General features: G+C 53.5%; 2 protein-coding genes and 2 pseudogenes across 2 annotated transcripts; 1 reads left to right on the top strand and 3 right to left on the bottom strand.

The window, feature by feature from the left end:
- Positions 1-2,111: 2,111 nt before the first annotated feature.
- On the bottom strand, positions 2,112-11,000 carry LOC149747247 (uncharacterized; annotated as a pseudogene).
- On the bottom strand, positions 10,931-18,939 carry LOC149747246 (putative uncharacterized protein encoded by ZNF503-AS2). The gene is made up of 2 exons (XM_089897249.1): positions 15,841-18,939; positions 10,931-12,628 (listed from the first exon to the last, which is right to left on the bottom strand). Exons 1-2 carry the CDS (start codon positions 16,080-16,082, stop codon positions 12,376-12,378), a joined length of 495 nt encoding a protein of 164 aa, XP_089753375.1. The 5' UTR covers positions 16,083-18,939; the 3' UTR covers positions 10,931-12,375.
- On the top strand, positions 17,383-23,179 carry ZNF503 (zinc finger protein 503). The gene is made up of 2 exons (XM_022591033.3): positions 17,383-18,854; positions 19,580-23,179. Exons 1-2 carry the CDS (start codon positions 18,537-18,539, stop codon positions 21,209-21,211), a joined length of 1,950 nt encoding a protein of 649 aa, XP_022446741.1. The 5' UTR covers positions 17,383-18,536; the 3' UTR covers positions 21,212-23,179.
- LOC149747244 (uncharacterized) overlaps positions 19,893-24,084 on the bottom strand; it is a 119,467-nt pseudogene continuing 115,275 nt past the window's right edge.

Here is a 24,084-nt window from a genome sequence, read left to right as displayed (position 1 = left end):
GTATAAAACAAATAAGCTACAAGGATATATTGTATAGCTCAGGGAACACAGCCAATATTTTATAATAACTCTGAATGGAATATAATCTTTAAATTTGTGAATCACTATACTTACATAATATTGTAAATCAAGTATATCTCAATAAAGAGAGAGAGAGAGAGAGAGAGAGAATGGGACTAGACTGTCCAAAATGTCGTATCATCAGGGGGAAAAAAGGAGGTAGGGAGGAATGTTCTAGATTAAAATAGACTAAAGAGACATGACAACCAAGTGCAACGCATGATCCTTTATTAGCTACTGGAACTGAGGAAAAAGCTAAAAAGACATTTTAGGGACAACTGGGAATATTTAAATTGGAACCATTTGATGATATTACTGATGATATTAAATTAACATTACTTTCCTCAGGTGTGCTAATTGTATTGTGGTTTCATAAGAGGTGTTCTTTCCTTAGGAGATGCAAGCTGAAGAAATTAAGATAAACATCAAGATGTCTACAGCTTGCAAATGGTTCAAGGGGAAAAAAGTGTGTGTGTGTGTGTGTACGTGCGTGTGGGGGGGTACATGTTACATGGTAACATGCTAAGAGCTGAAGAGTCTAGGGGAAGGGACTTGGCCATTCATTATCCCGTTCTTTACATTTCTTAGAAGTTTGAAATTTTTTATAAATAAAATGTTGGAATAAAAGAAAGAAGGAGTGATTAACTTGTCCAGCGCTACTTGAGGTTAAGTAAATTGAGGACAGAGAGTTCACCACTGGATTTAACAACAGGGAGGTCATTGGTGACCTTGCAGATGGGGAGAACTCAGAAGAGGCAGGCAAGGGCCAGATCATAAAGAGCTACACAGGCCTAACCGTGACCACAGTAGGAGTAAAGTGGTCACATTTGTGGTGGAGGGCAACTGGTCTCACAGTTGTGGGGAGGATGGATTAGGAGGGGGAGAGCAAGCACAGGAAAGTGTCCTCACAGGCTCTGAAAGTGCAGCCCCACTCGCCATGAAGGGTGGTGAGGGCCTGAAGGGAGAGATTGCAAAGAGACTGCAGCCCAATTGCCAAGGCTTGATGTCTGTTTGGGAGTCGAGGATGAGGGAGCCAAGATGGTGCCATTCACCAAAATACCTGATGGGGAGGGGGCAGGGGGACTTGATGCATTTAAGTCTACATGCATTGTGCCCTCCTGAGGGATGCAGCAGATGGGACACCCTAGGATCAACATCAGCATGTGACAATAATGTAAATGCAGCACGTTGAGGACCTGGTGAATCATGCCCCCACTGTACTCTGAGCATCTGATATCTGAGCCAAGCCAGGACTTTGGGTGTGACAGTGACCTGGCGATGCCTTTGTTCCTAAAGTCTCCTCGTCCTGGGGAGCCCCTATCCCAAACCCCTTCCCAGTGCTGCTCACCTTTTTGGCAAGCTTTCTCCAATGCTCCAGCTCTCTGCTCCGGGGTCTGAAACATCATTGTATAGCCTCTCCCATGTGCCTGGCATTAATGCCTGCTATTTGGTGTTGCTATGTACATTTATTTCTGTCCCTCTCTTCCCAACTAGGTGATCAGTTCCTTGAATGTAGGGAACCCAGTTTATATCTCAAGATATTCCCAGCCTTGCCCAGAATAGGCCATCTATAAACTGGGAAGAAGAGAAGGACAGAGGGAGGAGGACGACAAAGACCAACACTTAATATTCCCCCTAAAAGCTCACCATGCTGACTCCCAGATGTGGGGACCACTTCTACCAGTGGCGGTGGAGTTACTTAGAGGCCACTGCTGCCAGCATCCCCGATTCCTGAGTTAGAACCCCTGGTAGGAAGCCTCACTGAAACAGCCCACGGTGCTCTCTCCCAAAGCTGTTTGCAGTAAGTGACTCACCCAATTAAGAGTATCTACATAACAAAGCCTCACCAAGCTGCAGAGGTCACGCAGACTGTGAAGTGTGTCTTTAGTGTGCAGGGAGAAGGTTCACTAATTACCAGTCATTTCCACCCCTCAAGAGCCTGTCAGCCTTTGAGATGCAGGGGATAAAAGAATCCCCAAATTCCCACCCCACACCAATCACTCCTCCCTCCCCAACCCTCCTCTGCACTTCAAACCTGTGACTAACAAAGTGCCAGGGACGGGCCTCTGCCCACCTGGCTCAGCGCCTGGAGGAAGGAAGGAGAGGAAAGAGGTTGCCTCTGATTGGGAGCATGTTTTAGTAAAAGGAAACTGGGAGGGGCAAGGGAGCAAAGAGAGTTCTAACGGCGCTGCTGCGTCGCCTCCGTTAAACAAACAAAACTTGTTTTATCTCGATTTATAAAGGTGATAAATGTTTGCAGTAGAAACTACAGGTAGGCAAGAAGAAAGCTAAAATCACTCACGATCCCACCCCCTGCGATGACCAGTGGTTAGTCACACCTTACAGCCTGCTTCCTAGGTGACATGTACTAAACATGGGTGTGTGCATGCTCCTGCTCTTTCATAACCCGTTTTTTCATTTAATGAAATATTTCAAATGGCTTGCTCCATGAGCACACAGAAAGAAAGCTGGCAGGGATGCTGACTTGGGCTAGCAAAGAAGATGTGTTTGAGCATCAGAGCACAGGAGGGAGGCATTGCCAGAATTTCTGAAAGTTGAAGGAGGCCATTGTGAGGCAGGAAAGGGCCCTGACCTTTGGAATTCAAATGACTTCCTCTCTATGAACCTCAGTTTCCTCATCTGTAAAATGGGAGTAACACTGCATGCCTTATAGGATTGTTGTGATGATTAAGGGAAATCTTGGTTGTGAAAGGACTATACAAGCATTGGACATTTTATTCCTCGTTTTAATAGGCATTCATTCGTGGGACTTCCCTGGTGGTCTAGTGGTTAAGACTTCGTGCTTCCACTGCAGGGGGCACGGAATCGATCCCTGGTCCGGGAACTAAGATCCTGCATGTCACAAGCCATGGCCAAAAGAAAGTGTTCATTTGTGCCTTTTCTTTTTTTTACTTAGCCCTTGGCTAGTCTGTGTTGGGAATAAAAAGAAGGCATCTGGTTCAGCCCTAGAGGAGCTTAAAATCTAACTGGGAAGTTGAGCATACACATATGCAAACACAGAGTTAAACAATATGAATAGCTAATAAAAGATATCATCAATTAGTAGATAATTAAGTGTCAGATGAGTGGCACAGACGGCACTCCAGGGGTTCAGAGGTAAGAAAGAACCTGCCGGATAATAATAATAACCACTTCAAGCACTTTCTATATGCCAGGCACACACGAGCATTGTCTCATTTCATTTACCCACTGACCTATGAGGTAGGTACCATTATTACATCCATTTTGCACAGGAGGAAATTGAAACCTCAGAGAGGTTAAGAACCTTGCCCCAAGTCACACATCTAGGAAGTGTGGCGGCGTGGAACCAAGCAGCTGGACCCCGGGGCCCACCACACTGAAACCTATGATCTACTCTGATGGAGGTGGGGGAGGGGAAGCCAAGCCCTGTGCTGAATGGACCAAGAGGGAACCTTAGAAACAAAGATGCGACTGAGGAGGGTGGCCTGGTGTGAGGGAGAAGATCCCAGTCTGGCCGGATGGCTAGTCTGCACAAACAGTGGAAGCTTTCATGGTAAGAAGATTGAAGGAGAGGAGCTAAAGCATGTGAAACTTTTTTTTGGTAGAAAACAGGTCACCTAGAAGGGCTTGAGGCAACCGAAAGTCCAATCAAAGCAGTTCTGGGGAAGTGGGGCTGGCAGGAGACACCTTAGGAGGCTATTAGATGAAGGTGAGGAGGACTGAAGCTGGGGCAGAAGCACCCAGGGGTAGGTGGACAACCATCCTTCCGAGAAAGCTCTTGTTCCTCTGGTTTTTCATCTCTGTGACATTTTGAGCTCGTCTACATTTCGTTCCCATAAGCTCCGGCCTCCTTTTGGCATGTTTACTAACTTCTTTCACACTTTGGTTCTGCAAGAAATAGCTCATTCATTCATTCCATCAGCTACCACGTCAAAGGGAGAATCAAGCTGCACAAACTGGGGGTTAATTATCATCAAAAGGGGAGGAGGCTGAAAATGATGCTGATATCCGGCAGAGCTGACCCTCCCCAGACTCCCCAGTCCTCCCAGCCTCTCAAGCCCGGTGGGGGACCAGTGTCCCCATATCAGCCAGCTCCACAGGCCACTGCTGCCACTTCTCACTCCACACCCTACCATCCCTGCTGAAGGGGCTGGTCCCCCACCAGCGAATGGCAAAAAGACTGCCTTTTCTTCTGAAGAAGCAGTACGGGGAGACTGAAGACATGGCAAGGCCTTTGGCTCTTCAAGCAAAACTTAGAGAATGTGACAGAAGAACCACATGGTAGAAAGAAGGTTCAGTAGCAAAGGTGGGGACAAAGAAAGAAAAAGCTTTGGAAAGGTATTCATGTAACCAATATTTATTGAATATTGTTGATGTACATGGCAGACTCTGCAGGGAACAAAAGCAGGGTGACATCATTTGTGCCCTTAATGCTGTAGAAAAGGTGGCGGGGTGTGGGGGGAAGGAAGGGAAGAAGTAGAGCTAGAAATAGAAAAAGAAAGAAAAAGTAGAATAAACACTGAACCCAGAGACATGAAGCATCCTGGCCAAAGTCAGGGGTTGGGGAGAGTGCAGGGCAGTGTGGAGGAGAAACCTACCTCTTCCTTGCTTCTACCCTATACTCACACACAAGACCTCAAACACTTCAGGCCACCACCTGCCCAAGGAAATGTAGCCCAGAGGCGTTCCCATGCCATTGATTGCATTCCACAAACATCTTTTGAGCACTGCAAAGTGCCAAGCACTTAAGCTCTTGAACTCTGCTGAGAAGAATCAGAGGTGATTGTCATCTAAGGTGGTTGATTTGACAGTGTCCTTGATGCCTTAGAAACTTTAATCAGACATACCGAGGGGCACTGAGGCTTATGGGGACAGAAGACTAGAAATAAAAGGGAGAAATTCTGTACGTTCCCCCACCAGATGGGGATAATCTTTCTCTCCTCACCGGGCTTTGTTAAGAGGTAAGTAATGTAAAGTTATGGGGCTACATAGTAGGACAGTGTCCAAGACACAGTGGGTATTCTATAAAATCACCTGAGCATTATGTTTTCTCACTCAATTCTGGCATGACTGACTCTCATTACTGAATTTACCAGTTTCTCTGTTGAAATCGTTGCCTGGCTAGGTTGGAGGTATTCAGTCAGGCTGCTTGGTGTTGGGGTCCCCATCACTATTACCCATCCTAGGAGCCCACGGCCACAACTAAGAAGTAATCACCATCATGGGAATGTAAGTTGGTGCAGCCACTACGGAAAACAGTATGGAAGTGCCTCAGAAGACTAAAAATAGAGCTACCATATGATTCTGTGTTCCCACTCCTGGGCATATACCCAGACAAAACTATAATTCAGGAAGATACATGCACCCCTATGTTCATAGCAGCACTATTCACAATAGCCAAGACATGGAAACAACCTAAATGTCCATCAACAGATGTGGTACATATATACAATGGAATATTACTGAGCCATAAAAAAAGAACGAAATAATGCCATTTGCAGCAACATGGATGCAACTAGAGATTATCATACTAAGTGAAGTAAGTCAGAAAGACAAATACCATATGATATCACTTATATGTGGAATCTAAAATATAGCACAAATGAACCTATCTATGAAACAGAAACAGAATCACGGACATAGAGAATAGACTTGTGGTTGCCAAGGGGTAGGCAGGGAGGGAGAGGGATGGACTGGGAGTTTGGGGTTAGTAGATGCAAACTATTACATTTAGAATGGAAAAACAACAAGGTCCTAATATATAGCACAGGGAACTATATCCAATCTCCTGGGATAAACCATAATGGAAAAGAATATAAAAAAAAGAATGTATATATGTGTATAACTGAATCACTTTGCTGTACAGCAGAATTCTGAATAACTGTAAATTATTCAATTCTGAATAACTGTAAATCAACTATACTTCAATTTAAAAACATAAAGAAAAATAAGAAGTAATCACCATCAGATCTGTTTAGAAGCCACCCAAAGAGCCAGGCTATGGCAAACCAACTGATACTCTTGGTTGTGAGTGATAGAAACTGGCTCTGGCTAACTTAAGCAAGAAAAGAAATCTATCAAAAGGATATCAGGAAGCTCTGAAAATCAATAAGAGGACTAGAGACCCAGACTTGGGAAACGGACAAGAAAAGAGAGCTGGAAAATGGTGGTGTTGCCGGTCATGCTACTGCAACAGTCTGGTTAGGCCACTGCCTGAGCGGCTGCCATTATCACACTGGACATGGCAGCAACTGGCTAGTTGCTCCACTCTGCCTCCCCTAGAGAGTCAATGCCATTGCACTGGGCTCATTGCTGCTGCCGAGAAGGGTTTCCAATCCACCCCAACCCTCTGCTCACCTCTTGAGGAGCCTCAGCTATAAGGGACAGGGAGAAGGATGTGGCCCCTTCAGCTTATGTAGGTGGAAGCAGGTCCTATATTATAACAAGCAGGAAGCAGGATTCAGATGCTAGGTAGACAAAAGAGGTAACACTGAGGGTTAAGGGTATGACCAGACTTAACTCCAAGTTACTCTGGAAACCCATACCTCAAGAACGTTTGAAGGCAAGACTCTAATAGGTTCTAAAACTGTTTTGGACCACTGTGTGGTATTCCAATAGTGGTAACACCAATGGAAATAAGGTTTGCCAAAGGGGACAGGTAAAGGATATGTTTGGCTGCAAATATAAAAACCCCCAATTTCATTGACTTAAACAAATAGGGATTTTATTTTTCTAATATAACAAAAGTTTTGGAGGTGAATGATTGCTAGAAATGGCTCAGTGTCTCAGAGACATCAGGATAAAGTGTCTCTCTGCTATTCTCTTGGACTTTTCCTCATGGTCACAAAATGGCTGCTGGATATCGTATCCAAGTCCATGGAAGGAGAAGGGAGAAAGAAAGAAACGGTCCAAAACAGCTGCATCATCTCTTTTGATCAAGAAAACAAGACCGTTTCCCAGCACTCCCCCTCCTTCTTTGCCACAGCCTTACTTCTACTTGCGCTTCATTTGCCCAAACTGGGTCATGTGGCCATTCCTAATGGCAAGGATGATTAGAAAAAATGAAAACAGTATTGTCATGATTGGCCTCCACCAATTTTGAACCACTGCTTAGGTGGGGGCACACTGCTACAATGTTAACGTGAGGAAGAAGGAGGGAGGTGGATATTGGACAACTTATCTAAATTCTGGTATCAGATTTGGGCATTGCAGGATCAGAAGTTGGACACATGAGCATGGCGGACAAGGGCCTTCCAGGAAGAGGTGACAGAGGAGCAGAAAAACACAGAGCATGTAGAGAGAACACTAGATTTGGCTGGGGTGCAGGCGGCTGCACTTTTGGTAATCTATCCTATAGAAATAAAATCACTGATTGCAAGGATATAAAGCAAAAAAAATCGTACTAGTGAAAAAATTCTGATAACAACCTATATGACCATCAACAGGGGAATGGCTGATTAAGTGGGGTATATCTACTCTATGGAATACAGACGGTCCTTGACTTACAACGATTTGACTCACAATTTTGCAACTTTACAATGGTGTGAAAGTGATAGGCATACAGTACAAACCATATTTTGAATTTTGAATTTTGATTTTTTCCCGGGCTACTGATATGCAGTATGATACTCTCCTGATGCTGGGCAGCAGCAGTGAGCTGCCACTCCCAGTCAGCCACATAATCACAATGGGAAACAACTGATACATTACAACCATTCTGTACCTGTACAACCTTTCTGTCTTTTCACTTTCAGTACAGTATTCGGTAAATTACATGAGATATTCAACACTTTATTATAAAATAGACCTTGTATTAGGTGAGTTTGCCCAGCTGTAGGCTTATGTAAGTATCCTGGGCATGTTTAAGGTAGACTAGGCTAAGCTACGGTGTTCGGTAGATTAGGTGTATTAAATGCATTTTTAACTGGATGATACGTTCAACTTAAGATGGGTTTATCAGGTAACCCCATCATAAGTCAAAGAAGATTTGTACTATGCAGCTAAAAAACATGAAAAAATTAGCTCTCCATCTACAGACTCATTTTTTATTGGGAAAGAATGAGCAAGTTGCAGAGAACTCTAATATAATCATTTTTGTATAAACAAGCAATAACATAATAGCTCCATACATCTGAGTGTAATTTATATGAGCATGGTGAGCATGGAGAAAGGGATAGAAGTTACACCCCCGGCTGTTAACACTGGATATCTCAGGAGACAGGGTGGGAAATGAAAAGGAGATTGGTGAGATCATGTTTTTCTTTATGTATCTTTGAGTGCTTTACTGGTTGAAGTAAATATAGGTTTCTTTTATGAATTTGGAATGCAACTTAACCCAAGCTGTTTAAAAGTAGTTTAGAACTAAATTACGAAGAGTCAAGTGTTACATGTGGCAGCGGGAAATCACTGAAGATTTGGGGGCAAAGGAATGATGGGATCAAGAAAATTAACCTGACAGGAGGATGTATAATACATTAGAGGCAAGAGAGGCTGAGGATACACAGAATAATTAGAAGGTTTTTGCAGTAGCAGCTCAGCCAGAAGCTAATAAAGGACTGAACTATGATAGCAATAATATGTGAAGTGAGGAAAAGGGGGCCCAGGCTACAGCCTGGGGACACATATGCGTGGATGTTAGGAGTGGTCATGAGGGGGGTGTCTCCATTACACTGTGTCAACCAACACATCTTGCACTTTGAAAATCAGAATAAATGGCTGGAAAATCATAGTTTTTTTTCTTCTCCAACATCCTTGAGCATTGACTCGTTTGATATTTATACTATATGACTCAAAATAATCATTATTTTTCCATAAGATTTGTGTTATCTCCCTTATTAAACTGAGAAAACATCTTGGGATGTAAGACAATAAAGAATACTTATTGGTAGCCCCCCAAAGTGAAGTGAACCCCCAAAGTTATCATTCATTCAGCACAGTTGATGGTACTTATGAATGCCCTTTTCTTATTCATTCCTTGAAGGAACAGTCCCAGTCTCTGACCCCTCCGAGTTACCATCCAGTGAAGAGGAGAGGAAATGCTGTGTGGTAAGTGCTCTGCGAGAGGGTTATACAGAAGCCCTAACCCAGTACCAGGGGGGGCGTGTACAGGAAAATGGTATGGAAGCTGAGACCTAAAGGCAAAGGAGCAGTGAGCCAGGTGAGAAGAAGGACAGAAGGTAATTCCAGATAGAAGGAAAAGCATTGGCAAGGTCCTGAGGTGGGAAGTTGTATGGCACATTTGAGTAACCGAAAGGCAGCATCGATGGCAGGAGCTCAGGATGAGGGGCAGTAGGAGACAGACAAAGGCAGAAGGGGGAGGTGAGGCAAATTAAACCTCAGAGACTTGCCAGTCATGGGTTCAACTTGATTCTAAGAACAATGTGAACCCAGAAGCAAAAGCAGAGGAGAAACATGATCTCATATGCTTTGTTGTTGTTGTTTTTGTTTTTTAATATCACTCTGGCTTCTGAAGGGCTGAAGGGCTATGAGGAAACAAGCCATCGTGCTCAGTGGTCCAGTTTCCTCATCAGGCTGGGAGCTGCCCAGGAGTTGAGTTGAGCCCAGCCCCATTTATACCTTTCTCCTCCTCTGTGTGGGTCCCCCTCTTGCTCTGCAAGGCCTCAGCTGCAGATGGATGCAGTTAACAGGCCAGGGAACACTTGAATAAGGTAAGTAAAAGCTCAGCAAGATTCCCCCAGAGTGATGGGTTGGGATGCTGGGGATCTGAAGAAAAGAAGGGATGAGGATATGGATGAGGATATGCGAGTGAGGCAAGGCCTATTTCTCCTCTTCATGCCTCAATTTCTTTATCTATAAAACAGGGTATTCATGATACTTACCTCAGAGAGTTGCTGTTCTTAGCGTCAAACAGTGTTAGCTTTTGCTTTTGACCTTCCTGAAAGACAGGTGGGACCCTAGGGCACGGATCTGTATTTATTCCCTGCTGTCAGAGGGGCAACTGATTGGATCCTGGAGAATGTCTGAGAACCCCCTTGGCCAGGCAGGTCTCAGGACTACCAAAAGACCAAAGTTTGACAAAGTCTTACCTGAGCGTTTGGGCCAAGCGTTTGTTCCTGTGAGTTAAAAATCCTTAGATACAACCCTAGGTGGGGAAAAGAAGCTGCCCACTGCCCCTCCTGCGAGACCCGGGTTGTACGCCACGGCCTCGGGTCCCAGCCTGAGACCCAGGGGCCCAGCCGGCGGGGATGGAGCCTGGCGAGCTGGGGGCGGGCCGGCGCCGCGGAGGGGCGGGACCGGCGCTGCAGCCCGCGGTCCCGCCCACGGCGGAAGTGCCGCCGGGCCCGCCCCTCCCTCCCGAGGCAGGTTCCCCTCGCCCTTCCCCCGCCTCGCTCCTCCCCGCGCAATTGGGCTCCTAGAGCTTGTTGGGCCAGGGCCTCAACACCAGTCCGAAGAGGAGGCCCCGGGTCTGAGTATCTGGCCGTCTCGGGTAATGCTCTCAGTCCCTCCCACTTCCCCGCCCTCGCTTCCATTCCTGCGTTACCGGCGCGGCAGCAAGCGCCGCGGGGGACCGCACAGGTAAAGACTCGGCAGTGAGGGCGCAGGTGTGGACGGGTAGTGGAGAGGCTGATGGCACGTGCCCGGCTTTTTTCCAAAGCGACTGTATTGACAGTGGGGTTCATCGTAGAGGGCGGACGCAGACCCCAGGAGCGCAGCACAGCACTGGGGAAGCAGAGGGGGCGGGACAGGAGCCCCCAGAGCTTGGGGGCCGGGTCATTCGTGTCCCCGCGTATTGCGCAGGCTCCGTTGTGCACGAGAGGTGGTGAGCTGCTTGGGTGGGGGGCGGTTCGAGGCCGCGGCACCGGACGGTTATCCCCCACCAGCTCCTCGAGGTGACTGGGGTTTGACAGTCGCCCCGCCCGGGCGCGCAGTCTCAGGTTTGCAGAATGAAAATCAATAAAACCGATGCAATGGCAACGAACACGAAACACGATGGGTTGTTATTATTTGAGTTTGTTAAATTATTTTTATTTTTTTTACTTCCTTCTCGGAAAAGGTGGCTCTGATCAGAGCCTCGGAGACGGACGCAAAATGCCCCCTGGTCTCCCGGCAGTGGGTGGGACCCCCAAACCGCGCAAACTTCCCCGAGCGGCTGTGAGGGGTCCGGCGGCGGGAGGGGAGCCCCCGGTGCGCTGGGCTGCCGGATACGGCTTTTCTCCGCGCCTCATTGTCCGCACTTTAGGGCGCTGATCCCCCCTCTCCATTCGCGTTTCCCCAGTTCACCACCCCCACGCCCCGGGGGCCGCGCCTCCTCCCTCCCTCGAGCTCTCCCCGGCGCTTTAAATAATGATATTTGCATGCAGGGAGCGATTCATAAATATGTCAGGGCCGGTGAAATATAGGCAACATTTCAAACTTTCTATTTAAAAAACATGAATTATGGCCGCGGAAAATGTGTTCCCATTTAAAGGCGATACGAAGTATTTGGTGTCTCGTCCCCGGGCCCATCCATCACGCAGACAATAAAGAGAGTTTTTCGCCCTGACACCCGCGATTTATGGGCGCCCTTCTCTGCCCTCATCACTCACCCGCCGCGGCCGGCCCGGCGACAGGCCCCGTGGAGAGACCGGCGGCCGCCCCCCCCCCAGCCCCGCGCACGCATTTTGCGCCCTCGCCAGCCCCCCAAGACCACCGCTCCCGAGGGGAGCTCTTACTCTGAGAGGCCGGCGGTGATGGTCTGGGCAGCCAAGTGGGAGCCGGAACCACACTCATCCTCTCACCTCCGCGCAAGCCTGTATCAAGGCTGGGTTGAGTGGGCCGACAAGCGGCCTTGCGGGCCGGCTCTGCGTCCGGGCCTCCCCCGCCAAGCGCGGCACCGCGCGGAGAAGTTTGCAGGGCAGGCAGCGGGAGGTTATTTACGTGCGGTTTCGAGGTGAGGGGAGAGGTCTGGGCAGGGGGCTCCTCTGCCCGGGGCAAGGCGAGTTGGTCCCAAGCTTTCTTGAGCCCGGCTGGGCGCACACTTCTGGGTAAAGCTTTTTCTGCAACTTTTACAAAGCCGCCTTCTCCCTGGTGCGGTTCCCACAACCACATCCTGGGAGTCCGCGGCACCTTGGAAACTATTTTTACGGACAGAGGCCGAGGAGTTGGCGAGAAATAAGGAAGGGGAGGCGCCTTCCCTCTCGTTTCGCCGCGGACCAAGCTCAGACACCCGGTGCCCTCTTCGCCCACCGCCCCACTTTGCGCGCGCTGTCCTCTCAAAGGTACCACCGAATCTTTGCTGCAAACTTGCTTCGTAGAAAGTTCGAGCTTCATCTGCCGTGGAATTTGCTTTCAGTTTTCGCTCCGGACGGACTCGGCCCGGCGGGTTCCCGTAGCTCAGGCAGAGGCGGGCGACTGCCAGGCACTGCCGGGCAGCGAGAGGCTGCTCGGCCTGAACGCGCTGATAGTCCAGCCTCCCTCGGAGGCCAGACGTGCCGCCTTATGAGCACGAGGAGCCATCTCGCGTCCCGTGCTGGGCCGATGCGTCTCCGTACACGGGAACCGGGAGCCGTTTCCTGCTGGACGAATGCGAGCTGGATTTATTCGGATACAGACAGCGCAACCCACAGCCAGAGAAATTATGTCGATTCTAAAAATGACAAGGTTGAATTTATTAGATTAAGATTCATGTGTAAGTGCAGGGAGATGAAAATTATACAAACAGCTCCACGTCCAGTGTGAACGGAAGATTGCTTCCGGCTTCAAGGGCATGTAACATAACATCTGAATATTTAGATATGTAGAGGGATATAAAATATTATTAAATTCTCGGTGTGTGCACATATAGTTAAGTTGGAAAAATTCTAGAGCAAGTGTCATTTTACAGCCCCTGCTTGGGTGTAATCTGGGCTCGAGACAGTACTTACGTCCAAATAACCACCCAGCAAATATATCCTATAGCCAGAGTGAGTTCCGCGTCGTTGAGGTGTGCGGTATGTGTACCTCTTTAAATATCCGCGGCGTGGCATAAGTGAAATAAATACATTTAAGAAAAGCTGGCGCGCAGATAATTAAGCCACTGCACCGCTACAATATTTCTGGGTAAGGAAATAACTATTCCTACTAGGTCGGCTGTGGAAAGTGCACACAAATGGGGGGCTTTCGGAACTGCGTGGTAGGGGCCACGGGTTCTGCAGCTCTGGGCGCCGAGCACTCTGAGGTGGGCTCTATTCCATATCTGCTGCCTCGGACCCTGGCGTGACTACTGGGAGAGGCTCGGCCCCGACAGCCAACACTGCTGGACCTTGAGGGTTCTCCCCCCTACACACATTGAGAGGGAGACTTTCCGAGGCGCTGAACCCAGCATTTAGGGTACTAAGGCCTGAGATCCTGCGGGCAGCGGCTCCCCCTCAGACACTTCAACCACCCCTCAATCCCGGCTCCACCAGGCCAGAGCTGTGACCATTTGGGCCTATCGGTTTGGAGCAAGAGCGCAGAAAAGGGTGGATCGCGCTTGATTCCGAAGCATCCCAAAGCTCAAAGCCGGAGGCCACGGGGAAGAAGGCCACGATTTCACACCCGTGAGGAATCCAGGCCCCATCCGGGCCTCCGAACGCCCGTTGAGGCTATAGAAGCAGTTATCTGGGTGTATTTACTTATGAAATGTTAGGCACCCCCTCACATACTCAGGGCCGAGGCCCAGATGCCCCGTGGGTCTCCCTCGCGTATTTGCAAAGCCCAGGCAATGCCACCAGCTAGGTCAGTGACTTGGCAGCTGTGAAATTCCAAGATCAAATACTAATTCCAGAATAGGCAGCTTGCGACCGTCCACCCATCTCAGTGACCTGGTCTGTCTTTTTTTCTCACCCCTCCAAACGCACCCAACCCTTAAACAGGCGTAGAGCTTCTGAGAACCCCAGCGTGGGGAGAAATTAGGAAGGACTTGGTCCTGAGTTCCTGGGAATTGCACACACTCCTGAGGCAGTCCTGCCGCAGAGAAGTAACCCGGGCCCTGAGAATGCCCTGTTCAGCGAGTGTGGTTGCGCTGAAGTGGTATATACAGTATAGTGAGAGAAGGGAGAGAGAATAGGAAATATTCCCTGGCTAGTAGGAAAAGTATAAATGAAGGGGGGGAAAGGAAGAAAACGGGTAGGGGGCCAAGGAAGAAGCGGGAGAGGAAACAAAAACGAGTAGGGGGGGTGGGGAAGAACCAGGGGAAGCGAGCCGAGAAGAGTGCAGGCCTTGGCGAGGCCCAGGGACCAGGCCAGGCTGTGGTCCTGGCAAGCCTGGTACCCCCCCGGTCCCAGAAGAGGCGAGGGCCGCCCGGCACCGTCCCCCACCAGCCCATCGAATCTGGGCCCGGCTCCCAGTCCGGAGGGGCAGGCCTGGGTCCAGCGGCCTCCGCTCGCCCTTTCTCTCCCAGCTCCCGGGGGACCACGAGGCGGGGCGGAAGGTAGGGAGGGGGTGCCCCAAGGGGCGCGCGCCAGTCCGGGACTGTTTGGGCGCTCTGGGCCAGGCTTTCCAGCTCGCCGGGCCTGACCTGTCAGGCGGATTATCTTCGAGGGAGATTAATAGGGGAGGCGGGCTGCAATAATAATCGTTTTGTTTGATGTGACAACTCTGATAGGCGTTGATTTACTTACAAACTGATAGGCTTTTAATTGAGCGCCTCCGCCGAGCCCGAGATGAAAGGGAAGCGGCGGTGAAAGGCGGCCCGCCTGCCCTCCGGCCTCAATACTGATTAGCCATCTCGACAGTGAATAGTTCAAGGCATTTTCAAACTTTTTTCCTCAGGTCTCCCCCCTTCCTTCTCCTCCCACCCCCTCCTCAAATATCTGCCATGCCCACTCCTTTTTTAGAGAAAACAAATCATTTCCATTGTGTGCAAATAAAATCCGCAGGACATCCAGGCCAGTCGCCGCTGGGGGTTGGCGGCATTAGACCTAGGAATTAATAACTCCCTTACCCCCACGGCCTGCGCGGCCTCCGGGGATTTGGCCTCCCCCTCGAGATGGGCAGGCTCGGCCGCTGGCGCCTACCAAAAACCCGGGGCGCGCAGACCCCTAGGCGCCCCCGTGCGCTCGGACCTTCGGAGTCGGATTTTGTGAAAAGCGAATGCACGCGGACTGAGACCCACGCCCGCGCTACACCGCGCAGGCCCGCGAGCGTGTGCGACCACACCGCGGCACGCCCATTCCGGGGGACGCTGGGGCCACTCTCTGGTTCCCACAGCCGCTGGGCGTAAAAAGAAAGCTGCTGGAATTACAGGAGAGGGAATGGACTGAGTCTGGAGACTGCAGGGCGAGGGGTAGGGAGGGACGCCCGCGGTCACCTGCATCTCTGGCCGACGCCCCCAGCATTCAGTGTCCGGGCCTCACCGGGAGGCCGCTGCGACACGGGTCCCATGGCTGGGAGATCTACAGTTGATCTGGGCCAACAACCGACAACCATGCACCCAATGACACAGACATACACCAACAGACCCGCAGGATACAGGCGGCCTCACAGTGTCTGCCCTGCAGAGACAGCTTAGAACCGTCCCGTCCTCAGAAACGGGCACCTGGGACTCGCTCCCCAAAGATTATTCAGACAACCTTCACAACCTCGCTTGTGGCCTCACCACCGTCTCACGGACTCACCTTCCTCCGTTGTCGCACAGACACTGAATTTAGGTGTGTTATTACACCTAAACACACGCTCACATACACCGACAAACTCCCCATATACACAGCGCCTCACTCCCCTCTTCTCCAAATTATCTTTAGACAAGTTACCATCTCATGAAGTCTACCAACCTAAAGAATCAAGGGATAAGATTAAAACGCATAAAAAGAATGCCTACGAGAAAATTCTAAAACTCACCCCCAGAAAGTTCTCGGTACCTGTTCGGAGTGGGAGACAGAGACAAAAATGAGGGAGAGAGGAATGGGGTGGTGAGAGAGAAGAGGGCGAGCACGCCGAGGGCAGGTCCCAGACCCGACTTCCGCGCCTACGGGGCTCAGGGCCGGCTGAGCACGAGTGGAAACCGGGTCTCCAGGCCCGGCCCCCGCCCCCGCGCGGGTACAGACTGGCTCCAGGCTCCCCAGCGCTGCCAGCACCACCATTTATCAAAAGGACTTGACAACAAAAGAAGAGCCGGGGTGGAAAAGTGGGGGAGGGGATATTCAAAGTATTCCAAGTCCTTCCTACGAAGGGGATGTGTCCTCCTCTCACCCGCTTCCAGTTTCTGCGAGTTTTTGGAGGTGACCCCCGAACTCGCTCCGGACGCTCCCAAAGCCCTGACAACTCACACAGCGGCAGAGGCATTCATACACACTTCTGCACTCAGATCCAGGTACACGGAGGCACGCACAGCGCCTCCCCTCTTCCTTCCAAACAGCCAGAGTGACGGTGCAAATCGAGGGGAACGCGGCAGCCCCGCTCCGCTTCCCTGGAAGAGCCGGTGTTCCCACAGGCAGCAGCCCCCTGTCTCTCTCTCTCACTCCTTCTCTCCATTCTCCCCGCGCCGGTCAGTCCCGGCTCGGCGTTCCAATAAATTCGAGCGAGCAGCCCGGAGTAACCCCGGCTACCAAGACTGCGGGGATGGCGCGGAGTGAGGGAGGGTGGAGAGGGGGCCTGAGTGAGCCTGAAACGTTATCTCGTGCAAGGACCCATGGTCAGGCCTCTTCTTCGCAGTCTCTCAGCCCTAGCCACGATGGGGGGCGGGTGTCAAAGAATTGAGGCGGGGGTACCCCACCATTGACCTCCAGGACTCAAGGTTACGTTGGTGGTGTGGCTCTTAGAAAGAAGTCTCCGAGTTTGGAGTCGGGTCACCACGGAGGGCGGGGTCCGCGGCAGGCTGGCACCCTGACGACTGCACACTACACGCCCTGAAGGGACTACCCTGGCATGCGAGGGGGGGGGCGGAGAGGGGACGACTCTCCCGTGTTAGACGTCGCCACCGCCCGTCTCGGATATCCTGTGCCGCCCGGAACTCTGCGGCCCCAAAGGACCGGAATTCCCCAGAGGTGGAAGGTTGTATCTCTCTCTCCGACATTGAGAGGAGCGAGGCGCACACCCCAGGGCAGCGCACCCCTCTCAGCGCCCTGGGCGCACCTGCACACTTTACTCTCACTATTCATTTTCCTGACACTGAGCGCCTCTTTCTCCTCTTTCATTCTTTTTCTTAGAGCCCCCGCCTCTCATCCCAGGAGGCTGCTCCTCTTTCCCCCTTCTCTAGTTCCCCCTCAGTCTCTTCCTTCCTCTCCGTCTCTCTCTCCCTCTCTCTTTTTGCCTTCCAGTCGCACCCGCCTTGTAATCAGCAACAAAAGCTGACATAAATCACCGTCGGATTGACAAGAGCTGACAAATAACTGATTGATTGCGGTCGAGGAACATTGACAATTGATGGAGGGGTGGAGATGCCCAAAGAACGGGGCGGGGGGGGGTAGAAAAGAGGGTAGCAGGGGAGAGTAAGAATGGGGGGGCCTGAGTGTGAAACAGAGGAAACATGTGACCCCCGCTTCTGCCCCAATCTGCGCATCCCCGGGCGTCACGTGGCCGGGAAGGGCGGGGAGCCTAGCACACCAAGCGGAGACAGGCCTCCACCGCCTCCGCTGCCCACCCAGCTTCTGGTTTCTCCGCCGCCGAATCTCGAGAAATCAAAGCGGGCGGGCGGACTTCCTCCAACACCCGCTCCCCACCTTTCCTTACCCAGGCGGCCGCACCGCAAGAGATTTCAATTACCACTGAGGAGGAGGAGGAGAGAATATTTGGTGTGCGGGCCCCCTGTTCGGCCCTGGAGTTGACAGTCCGGCTGTTGTCCACACTCCCGCCAGTGCTCCTTCTGAACAACCCCGAACTGTTCCTCACACACACCCTCCTGCCAAAGAAGGTTTCAGTTTATTCTCCAGCTGGAGAAAAGGACGGACGACGAGGAAGAAAAAAGAGGGAGGCGGCAGACAGCAAACGTAGAATAAATGTCCAGCTTGTCCTCCGAGCGAAATCGGGGGAGGGACACGCAGGGGGAGCGGCGAAGAGGGAGCTGCCCATTAAAACCAGCGCTGAGAGTCCTGGCGGCGGCGGCGGCGGCGGCGGCGGCATTGGCGCGGGACGCGTCACATCCCCTTGACCCTCCAATCACCTCGGGCTCCCATTTGATTGGAAGGCGGCAAAGGCTTTAATCTCCCCCTCGGTGCAGCTGCTTTTGAAGTGAGTTTTCTCGCCAGAGCCCAGGCTGGACAGGCAGCGGCTCACATCGCGGAGAGCAGCGCAGGCGCTAGCGCCGGGCCGCGAGTGCGCAGCGCAGGGGCACAGCCCGAGGCGGACACCGCGAGCCACCCGGCACTCCCACAGTCGGGCCGGCTCCTCCCGCTCGGCCACGGCTCCGCTGCGGGCCACCCAGGATTATTCGCTTCTGGCTCGAGGCGCCGAGAAGGCGCTCTGGGCGCCCGTGATCGCCGCGCCAGCTCCTCCTCCTCCTGCTGCTGCTCCTGCTCCCCCGGCGAGCGCGCAGCCCCGAGCCCGCCCCGCGCCTCCAGGAGCCCTCCCCCCGCTGCTCCCATGCGCGCGGGTGGGTCATGAGCACAGCGCCCTCGCTTTCTGCCTTAAGAAGCAGTAAGCACAGCGGCGGCGGCAGCGGCAGCGGCAGCGCGGACCCTGCCTGGACCAGTGCGCTCTCTGGAAATAGCTCCGGCTCCGGCTCCGGCCCCGGCCCAGGCTCGTCCCCGGCCGGCAGCACCAAGCCTTTTGTGCACGCCGTGCCCCCCTCTGACCCTCTCCGCCAGGCTAACCGCTTGCCCATCAAGGTGCTGAAGATGCTGACGGCACGGACTGGCCACATTTTGCACCCCGAGTACCTGCAGCCCCTGCCTTCCACTCCCGTCAGCCCCATAGAGGTAAGGACCCTATCCCTGGAGCGCGCTGGGACCACCACCCTGGCTGCCCCTTCACAGGATTTCTTTCTCTCTGGATCGGGGGAGGGGGGGAATGGAAGGGGGGGTCGGAGTGATTCAGCTCCGGGATGAGAGGAGAGGATAGTGCTCCCGCACCTTAAAACTAGGGCGGAAAGAGAGGAGGAGGTAGAATAAGGTGTGAATACTAGAAGGCAAGGCAGCCGAAACTTGTTTCTACCTTTGGTATTAAAGCCCCTACCCCGACCCAGGTCCGCTCATTCTCAGCCTGGAAGATAGGAGCCCGGGAGCCCAAACTACGGTTCCAAAGTCCCAGTCTTCCGGTTCTCCAGAAGCTGGTGCTTGTACACAGCCTCTAAGGCGCCAATCACCCGAACCCTTACTCGAATTAGGGGTGTGTGTGGGTGCGTGGGGTTACAGTTCTGGATCAAAGAGTCAGAAACCAAAACATTTTGCATTTTTGTTTAATACAGTCATCGCTTAGAGAGGACAGGAAAGATCCTGATGGCGGGCGTGGGGGGGGGGAGTGCTGTGGCCTTTCTCAAGAGCGAGAATGTGTGTGTGTGTGGAAGAGGTGTCGCCTAGAATTGCGCCTTGGGGCTGGGAGGATCTTTGCGGGTCTTGGCGGAGGTGCGTTTGAAACCTAGAAGCCAGGATTCTAAAGGGTTTCCCCTTCTTTCTTTGTGCCCCCCCACGTCTGACCCCCGCAGCTTGATGCCAAGAAGAGCCCGCTGGCGCTGTTGGCCCAAACATGCTCGCAGATCGGGAAGCCCGACCCCTCGCCCTCGTCCAAACTCTCCTCGGTCGCCTCCAACGGGGGAGGCGCGGGTGGTGCCGGCGGCGGCGCCGGGGGCGACAAGGACGCAAAGTCGGGCCCCCTCAAGATGAGCGACATCGGCGTGGAGGACAAGTCGAGTTTCAAGCCGTACTCCAAACCCGGCTCGGATAAGAAGGAGCCGGGAGGCGGCGGCGGCGGCGGAGGCGGGGGCGGCGGGGGCGGCGGCGGGGGGGTTTCGGCGGAGAAGTCAGGATTCCGGGTACCGAGCGCCACCTGCCAGCCATTCACGCCCAGGACAGGCAGCCCAAGCTCCAGCGCCTCGGCCTGCTCGCCAGGAGGCATGCTGCCTTCGGCCGGGGGCGGCCCGGAGGGCAAGGACGACAAGAAGGACCCCGAGGCGGGCGGCGGCGGTGGCGGCAGCAAGGGCTCCGTGGGCGCCTCGGCCGAAGGGGGACCCACGGGGTTGGCGCACGGCCGGATTAGCTGTGGCGGCGGGATTAATGTGGACGTGAACCAGCACCCAGATGGGGGCCCCGGGGGCAAGGCTCTAGGCTCGGACTGTGGCGGCTCATCTGGCTCCGGCTCCGGCCCCAGCGCGCCCACCTCCTCCTCGGTGTTGGGCTCTGGGCTGGTGGCGCCCGTGTCGCCCTACAAGCCGGGCCAGACAGTGTTCCCTCTGCCTCCCGCGGGCATGACCTACCCAGGCAGCCTGGCTGGGGCCTACGCCGGCTACCCGCCCCAGTTCCTGCCACACGGGGTGGCGCTCGACCCCACCAAGCCGGGCAGCCTGGTGGGGGCGCAGCTGGCGGCGGCCGCGGCGGGCTCTCTGGGCTGCAGTAAGCCCGCCGGCTCGAGCCCCTTGGCCGGAGCGTCGCCGCCGTCCGTGATGACAGCCAGTTTGTGCCGGGACCCGTACTGCCTCAGCTACCACTGCGCCAGCCACCTGGCTGGGGCGGCGGCAGCCAGCGCGTCGTGCGCTCACGATCCAGCCGCGGCGGCTGCGGCTCTCAAGTCCGGATACCCGCTGGTGTACCCCACGCACCCTCTGCACGGCGTGCACTCATCGCTAACCGCTGCCGCGGCTGCCGGCGCCACACCGCCCTCTCTGGCCGGCCACCCCCTCTACCCCTACGGCTTCATGCTCCCTAACGACCCACTCCCCCACATCTGCAACTGGGTGTCGGCCAACGGGCCTTGCGACAAGCGCTTCGCTACGTCCGAAGAGCTGCTGAGCCACTTGCGGACCCATACGGCCTTCCCCGGGACAGACAAACTGTTGTCGGGCTACCCCAGCTCTTCGTCTCTGGCCAGCGCTGCAGCGGCCGCCATGGCTTGCCACATGCACATCCCCACGTCGGGCGCCCCGGGCAGCCCCGGGACGCTGGCGCTGCGCAGCCCTCACCACGCGCTGGGACTCAGCAGCCGCTACCACCCCTACTCCAAGAGCCCGCTCCCCACGCCCGGCGCTCCCGTGCCCGTGCCCGCCGCCACCGGACCCTACTACTCCCCCTACGCCCTCTACGGACAGAGACTGACCACGGCCTCCGCGCTGGGGTACCAGTGAGGACGGTCGGGAGGGCTGTCGAGGGAAAGAAAAGAACTGGGGAGTGGGAAGAGCCGAGGGAGGGGCGGGAACAGGGCAGAGGCTACTGTCACCCGCGCGTGGGGATCACCCGGGCCAGAAAAGGAAAAAATATATATATATATACCGTATCTATCTACCCGAAACAGCGACCGAGACCCGGTGGGAAACTCACTCTCCTTTTCCCCACCTCTCATCTCCCCACCCAAACTTTATAAAAGTTGAAAAAATATCATTTGACTTTTTATAGAAAAAGAAGGAAAAAATAATTGAGAAAGTGTTCATCTGAGGACTGCATCGGTGGACACTGGTATTTATTTATGTTAGCTCCAAGCGGACCCGTGGTTCAAAAGTGCATTACTTAGTTTGAGCTCCGTAGGTAAAAAGGAAGAGGGGGAAAAAATTAAACCTTGAGGGTAAAAATGTGGAAAACAAACCCTCCCGTCCCTTGTAGATTATAAATACAAAACCGCCACAGAACTAGAGGTCTTCTCTTTAATGTTACTTTAAAATTGCTATGATTGTATTGTACGTTCTTATTTAATGTCTGATTGAAACAAATTTACCTGCATGTTTGTTACAAAAAATGAAAAAAAAAAACAAAACAAGTCACAATTTGTCAGCTCTGATTTCAAATTGCAATTATTTTTAAGGTGTATACCATCGAAAGAGAATGGATATTTTTTTGTATGTAGTCTGGAAGAAAAAAAAAAAGGAAAAACAATTCTATTCCAAAACCTCATTTGCCTTATTTTGTTCTTTAAAAGGAACACTTAACTATTTTTAATTTTTAAAGTCCACCCGCTGAGAAGGGGACAAGTAAGGTTTACGTCATGTACTAAAATAATAGACAATGTATCGCTTTAAAGATTAAAATTCCGTATATTTGATGTATTAAAAGGTTTTACTTCTTATTATTATCTTTTTTTATTTTTGGTTAAAGAGAAAGAAGAGCATGGCAGTTTCGGCCTCAGTGGGTTCCCTGGGCCTCATGGCTACTCATTCTTCCCAGAACTGTGGCCGCATTTCCGATTGTTTGGTTGTGATTTTCAGGAAGAGGCAAAGGCTTCAGACGGGCTGGCCAATCGTGGGGTTGGCCTTGGGGAAAATATTTTTAAAGGGGATTTCACAATGTGGAAAGATAGTGTCCTTAGCTATCGCTAATTTCGTTTTTAATTTTTCTCCCAGCAGCTGGTTTGTTAAAAGTGAAAGAAAAGAAAAGGATTTTTAAATTTTTCCCTACTGAGATTTTCGGGAGTTTGGGTTTCGTTTTGTGCAGAGAGCGGCGCAGGTCGGGACTCGCCCGCTCGGCCTCGGCCCGGAGGAGATGCCGCTACCCGCTGTCCCTCTCTTGGCTTTCCAAGCATCCCCCGTTCCGGGCGGGCAGCCGGGATCGATTGTGGGTCGGAGGGCGCTTGGGAACCTGTTTCCCAGGCCTGGGGAGGAGAGCGCGCCGGAGCCCTCTTGTCCCTAGGGGTAAAGTGAGATCGCTTTCCATTTCTTCTCCTGGCTGCGGAGAGCCAAAGGCGGCCACCAGCCGACCCCCTGCAGCCACCACCCTCCCCCCGGGGCGGCTTCCTCTCTCCGGAGTCGGGACCTGCGTCAGGCCGGCGCCGCGGCTGCTTTTCCGCATCCCGATTTCTCTGCAGTCTGCGCTTTATCCCAGTCTGCGCCGCAGGAGAGCGCGCCCGGGCCCAGGACCCGGAAGCCCCTTCCAGCTCGGCCCCGCGAGGGTCCTGGCGCCCATTGTCGGCCTCGCTGGGGCGACCAGGTGGACGCCGACGGCCGTTCTGGGTTGCGAGCTCAGCTCCGCAAAGGCGCGGCGGGACTCTCCGTCCGGGCGCGGATCCCCGCGGGGCGCACCGCTCCCTTCTCCCCAGCTTGAGCGGCAGGACGGAGCTGCCTGAAGCGCCCATGGAACCAGGCAGAGAAGATGTCTAATCTTTTTGGGAGGGGGGGCGGGTGTCCAAGGCCACCCCCACCCCCCACCCGCGATCACACACCCCCACCCGCGATCACACACACACTCATACTCCAGGCCTGGGCGCAAGTCCTGGTCTCTGGCTGTTTGGGCGCTCGCCCCGCCGGGTCCGCGGGAGTTCTGGGTCCAGAGCTCGCCTTTCCTGGGATCCTGGGATCCTGGGATCCTGGAGTCGCGGCGCTGAGCGCGCGCCCCGAACCCTTCTCTCCCCTGGCTCAGGCCGTTCTGGGTTCTCCGAGCCACCGGTCTCCCTCGGCGTCAAGCTCCCCCTGCTGCCTCGGGAAGCTCACCGCCGCGCAGAGGCCGCCCTCGGCCTCAGACTTCGGTCAGTCAACCGCGCGGCCCCCGCCGCCATTTGCTCGAGGGTTGGTGACTCTGAGATTTTTACACCCTCCTCCCAGCGTCAGCCTCATGCCTGCGGGGCCTTTTCCCGGGTTGAACGCAAAGCAGGCCCGGCGACCTCCGGGACGCCGCGGGGAGCTCCTAGGCCTCCTCCTGGAGAGGACTTGGTAGAGGAAGACAGGCTTTGCGTCGCCTACCCGGAGGGGGCAGCCTCCCGCGCCTCCGAGCCGCCGCCCGCACTGCACCCGGGACGACGCCGTCTTGCGCCCACTCTGGTCCGGGTAAGAGAGGCTGGGCTGGGCCTAGCTGGGTCTAGCTTATTGAGAACCTCGGCCGATGGAGTGACTTGTCACCCGCAGGCTCTCGGACAGACACCCACCCCCATGGGATGGGAGGACATTCGAGGAGGTGGTGCGGCCCGAGTCTCGAGGACTCCAGTGACCACGGCTTGTGATATGAAAACCAGGCCCTTGCTCACCCCTCACCAGCACCAGCCCCACGCTCCTGGCCACTCCGACCCACACGCTTCGCT

The sequence above is a fragment of the Delphinapterus leucas genome, chromosome 16 (genome assembly GCF_059928025.1).
Source record: "Delphinapterus leucas isolate spDelLeu-1000000601 "Yukka" chromosome 16, BTC_Dleu_Yukka2, whole genome shotgun sequence".
Classification (NCBI taxonomy): Eukaryota; Metazoa; Chordata; class Mammalia; order Artiodactyla; family Monodontidae; genus Delphinapterus; species Delphinapterus leucas.
The sequence above is the reverse complement of the archived record's forward strand: the minus strand, read 5'-3'. Positions and strand labels throughout refer to the sequence as shown.